Below are 5,387 nucleotides of genomic sequence, written 5' to 3'. Positions count from 1 at the left end.
AATGAGCAGCGGGGGCTGCAGCTGAGCACGCCTTGTCCCGGAGGAACCATCCGGTTCGCCCCGAGGGTCGGCGATAAGAGGAAAAAATACAAGATGGCGTTGTCCAGCGTGTAGTGACCTGTCACTGGGAAATATTCCCCGGCGCTTACCTTGGAATAAGACTGCTCGTCATCTTCTCCTCGGGGAGGAGAACTCACCGGACGACCGGAGGTCGACTGCCGGGCCAAGCATCCTTAACAAAGGTTGGTCATTTACACAATTTACCTTCTTTGTTCTTCTGACAGTGCTATTTTTAGCTCGCTGAAGAAAAAATGGGAGCCGATTTCCCGCTCTTAACGTAATTTATACGGATCGGGTGGGGCCCACACAGCAGGTGGGCGTGGACTAAATTTTTTCAGTGCTTATGCTGCGCATAACGGGATAAACCCATCAGCGACAGCCTTAAAGGGCGAAGCCTATATGACATAGAACATTTAGCTTCGTCACACCCAGGCACTCACATAGCTGCCCATTACACGTCTCTCTTAGGGGATAGCGATCAATGACTTCCTGGTAGACTACTGTATATTTTTTTGTTATAAGCTGTGTTACAGGCACTGTTCAGAAAAAAAACAAACATTTACTTTGTGCATGTTACCGGTACGTATTTAATTAAAAGTAAAATAAAATATTTCGGTGTAAATATCTCATGTTACAACATGAACACCTGCGGCTTATAAAGAGCAGCCTATTTATGTAAAATTTTCTTTTTTTTTTTTTTTTTTTAAATTTAGCGGGCACGACTTATATTCAGGTGTGCTCAATAGTCCAGAAATTACAGTATATTTAGTATTGTCCACTCAACAGAATCATCAGACTTGGAAATTCAGAGCTTGGGAAGAAAAAAGCATTTTCTTGTCTTTTCCTCAAAGATGAATCCTTTTCCTTCTTACCATGCTGAGTCCGTCATCACGTTGTGTCCATCAAATGAGTAGAGAGGCGTAGAAGGGTCAAAAATCCCTCCATTCCCAGAGAAAATGGACGCCCAGCTACTAAACAACACTTCACCCTGAATGCAGTGGAAGAGAACATAACTTACATGGTTATTTTGTCTTAAAACTCGCAAAAATACAGAAAGTGACCTTCTGAAGCTTAAAGCAATCACCCACCCACCCAAAGACAAAATAGTGTACAAGACCAAGAAAAAGAAACCAATGAAAATGTGAGATATGTTAAATTTAATTGAAAACTGGATCATTTCTCACCCTCAGATTAACGACGGGTAAGTCGGTGCGGTCCACCTTCCTCACTATGGTAGCCAAATCCTGGAGGTGTGAAGACAGGAAGGCTCTGTAGGTGGAGGCGAGCCCCATTGAACGCGCCTGCTGGTAGCACTGGAAGTCGGCCCCGCGAATGCCACGCATGTCCCCTTTGAGGGGGGCGTTCAGAGCTATCAAATGGAGCTGTAAACACAAGAATGGACAGGAGAAATCAGGGAGACTACAGTTTGCACGCTGTTAAAACAAGTGACTTTCACCACCTGGCTCTGGTAAAGAGTCTGGCTTGTGTGTGCAAAGGTGTGTTTGTTACACTCACACCAGGTACAGAGTTGATGGTGTGAGGCAGAACATTGTAGCTGGGTTGATATCCTCTACTCCTGTCCTGCAGCTCCTGTTTAATAAAATGTTTGAACAGCAATAAATAAAAAAAGACAAACCACTTCCTACTGGTTATGTGTGTGTGTGTGTGTGTGTGTTTGTAGTGGGGTGGGGGCATATGCGGGTGTGTGTGTGATAAAGAAAATGAGTAACCTGGCTGTGAACCTTTTGTGATCCATTCCAGTCTTCAGGTCTGCTGAGAGCCTGGGACGCTTCTGAAGAGGTGGGTCCATAATGAATCAACTCTCCAAGCTAAAACGTGCACACACCGAGCACAGTTTCACTTTTCAGTTCAATTCAATTTATTCATATAACGCAAAGTCACAACAGAAGTCGTCTCTGGGCACAACACAAAAACATTCACAATCATTATAAAAGCCAATTAGTAAAAAGAAATCTATCTAAAGAAGCCAGCAGATTGTGTTGAATCCACTTGGATGCAGTCTCCCATCCTGAGCAAGCACAAAGGAGACAGTGGAAAGGAAAAACTCCCTTTTAACAGGAAGAAACCTCCAGCAGAACCAGGCTCAGGACAAGCAGCCATCTTCTTTGAAGTGCTGTGTTAGGAAAATATGGAACAATAAGATCTGTAATATAAGATGGAGCTAGGTTGTTGAGGGCTTTGTAGGTTAGAAGTAAGATTTTGAATTAAATTCTGGATTTGACAGGGAGCCAATGGAGAGAAGCTAAAACTGGAGAGATATGATCTCTCCTTCTAACTCCAGTTAAGACTCTGGCAGCAGCATTTTGGATCAACTAAAGACTTTGGACATCCAGATAATAAACCATTGCAATAGTCCAGTCTAGACGTGACAAATGCATGAACCAGTTTTTCTGCATCATTTTTAGATAAGATGTTTCTAATTTTAGCGATATTACGCAGATGGAAGAAAGGGGGCCTGGTTTTCATGGGGGGGATAAAAAACATGTCCTGATCTAAAATAACACCAAGATTATTAACTTTAAAACTGGAGACCAGATTAATGGCATCCAGGGAAAGTCCACTGCAAAATTTATTCCTAAGATGCTCAGGTCAAAAATCCACAAACTCTGAGTTTAAAGGAGAAAATTAAGGTCATTCAGGTTTTTATGTCTTTAAAACATGCAGTAGCTGATCACTGCATGATGACTTGTTGACACGAGCAACATGAAAGCGTCTGTAAATCAAAAAAGCGATTGTCTATCAAGACATCGATGTGTACATTGCCCTCGACTGGTATGTGTGTGTGTAAAGAAGTAATATACAATAAATATATTCAAAAACATGAAACATCTTAATCATTCATTTATCAGTGCAAAAACAAATATCCATGTCCGCAAACATTCTCACATAGTTCAGTTAGATATGGCACAGAGTAAAGTGTAATTATATTTGGACTCATGCCCATGTTTGTGTGTTTGTATGAAGATGTTGATTGTTTTAAGCACCAGTGTTGGATTTTAATAAATCCCTACGAGTCTCCATAAAACCACCAACACATAATATTACAATGCGTGCTGATGAGATGAAGAAATGTGAATGGGTGCATCCACTTGGACAAACCGGGATCTTGCGCCAGCCATTGCGTGCTCTGATGTACAGCTCCCCTCCTCTCTCAGATACGTATGCCATTGTTCCCTCAGCAGCATGGTGGGTCTCCTGGGTCAGCTCTTGGATCGTCTTATATGTCCTCACCTGATCACACATCAGCACATCAGGGTTGGAGGTTGGAGAGGAACACGTTTATTTTGTTTCCAGCAGTTACATCTGGATTAGGCACCTTACCAGGTTGGCATGACCTGGAGATCCTGGTGGACCGGGAGGACCAGGAGGACCTGGGATACTGAGAGCTGATGAGAAGACACACTTACTGGATTACAATTAACACGTTTAACTGAATTAAAACGAAAACCACAATGTCCATTATTTTGTATCTACTTCACAAACACACATGCACCTGATCCTGCAGATGCTGGTCCTGGTGGTCCAGCAGGGCCAGGGGGACCTTGCGGTCCAGGTCGTCCAAACCCAGGAGTGCCATTTTGACCAGGAGAACCTACTGGACCTGGAGGACCCACAATGGACTCACCTTTTGGACCCTAAAGACACAAACATTAAAATATATTTTTTTGGAAACGCGACTGTCATTTGTGCGTATTAAGTCTTATTTTGTTTGTTTTAGAGACATAAAGTTCAGTTCAGGTCATTGACCATTATAATCATGAGTTTGGCACCCACAGAACCTTTTATGAACAATGTCACAACATACCACACCATGCGTGTCATGGATTTATCAGACATGCTATTGTGGTGGGGATGTAATGGATTTTAATATTCAGTCAAAAAATACAAAGCAATATATTTTTAAACTTGAATTCATTTCTAGGATATAATAAAACTCACCACAGGACCTGACCTTCCTGGAAGACCTTGTGGACCAGGCAGACCTGAGTCCCCTTTTTCTCCTTTCTCACCTTTGAGTCCCAGATCACCTTTAGCTCCCTGAGAGATCCACAAAAAACAAACAAAAAAAACTGTTGAAGAAAAAAAAAAAAGTCCAGACAGAAACATTCAGTTTGTTGCTCCTCACTCACCGTAGATTCATCAGATAACCCGGGGGCTGGGAGGGAAAATCATAATAAATCGTATCAGTAAAAAACATTGGAAGCACAAATGATGAGGGAGGTGTTGGATAAGGTGGCAGGTCTGCAGCGATACAAGAGCCGAGTGTTGGTAAAATCTTACCAGGTGTTCCTGGCTCACCAGGTGTTCCTTCATCTCCCTTGTCTCCTTTCAATCCCACTGAATCTTCTTGGATCAGTGCCTCCTACACACACATGTGCACATTACTAACTTAATATCACATGTATACACACAATACATAACTAACAAAGCTGAGCATACAGATGTACTAATTTAAGTACTGTTTAAGTTTTATGTAAACGACAAATCAAACTTATTAGAAAAGCTTTTATGTTGCGTTACAAGCATTGCAAAAACGTCTGTTAAACATTAGGGATACATGCTGGATTAATGATGTTAATTGAAGTTAAAGATGTGCATCTGGTTACCACTGGATGCACATCTACAACTTGTGGAGTCAACTTGATTCAAGATGGCTGCCACAGCTAACTGACCTTAGCAAACACAAAAACGGCTATAAGGCAGTACGTTTTACAGACGTTGAGCTAAGACTTTGTGATTTGGTAGCAGAAAATCTTGTCTAGATTTTTGGCGTGCAACGTAGTGAGAGATACTGTTTGCATTTCTTCAAGGACTGGCAGCTTTATTTACAAATGTGAGCCTGTTTTACAGTCATTTTTCATAGCTCTATAAGATTGGTGGAAACACGATCAAATCACCAAAACTGGACAAATAAAATAAAGTCTATTGTAAAATAGAATTTTGTAAATTTGTAAATATTAGTTAATATAACATTTAAAGACCTATAATAAGACTTTATGATGAAGGTTATTTTAAGCTGAAACAGTGTTTGCTATGAACAACAAAAAAGGTTGAATCATGTCATCTGGACTTCGTTTTTTTTTGTTAAAAAGAAACGTTTTGCCCCTCATCCAAGAGGCTTCGTCAGTCTGAGGCCTAGCTGTCTGGTATTACCCAGAAGCAACCCTGACTCTTGTGTTTCAAGCCTGCCTCAGATACCCCTGAAGTCTGGCCTTTTCACTAATGGTTTCAAAAACACAAAGTTTGTTTTCTCAGTGTTTTTTGAACAAAAAAACGAAGTCCAGATGACATGATTCAACCTTTTT

General features: G+C 41.2%; 1 protein-coding gene across 1 annotated transcript in view; it reads right to left on the bottom strand.

The window, feature by feature from the left end:
• Positions 1 to 4,111: 4,111 nt before the first annotated feature.
• LOC119414925 (collagen alpha-1(I) chain) overlaps positions 4,112 to 5,387 on the bottom strand; it is an 11,914-nt gene continuing 10,638 nt past the window's right edge. Inside the window, exons 8-9 of the mRNA XM_037682044.1 lie at positions 4,363 to 4,444; positions 4,112 to 4,119 (exon numbers count right to left, since the gene is read on the bottom strand). Of these exons, the coding sequence (XP_037537972.1) occupies positions 4,112 to 4,119; positions 4,363 to 4,444 (90 nt within the window). The remainder of the gene's footprint in view (positions 4,120 to 4,362; positions 4,445 to 5,387) is intronic.

This window comes from Nematolebias whitei, chromosome 9 (genome assembly GCF_014905685.2).
Source record: "Nematolebias whitei isolate Nwh7 chromosome 9, NemWhi1, whole genome shotgun sequence".
NCBI classification, from domain to species: Eukaryota; Metazoa; Chordata; class Actinopteri; order Cyprinodontiformes; family Rivulidae; genus Nematolebias; species Nematolebias whitei.
Note: the sequence above shows the minus strand (reverse complement) of the source record. Positions and strands in the feature narration are given on the sequence as shown.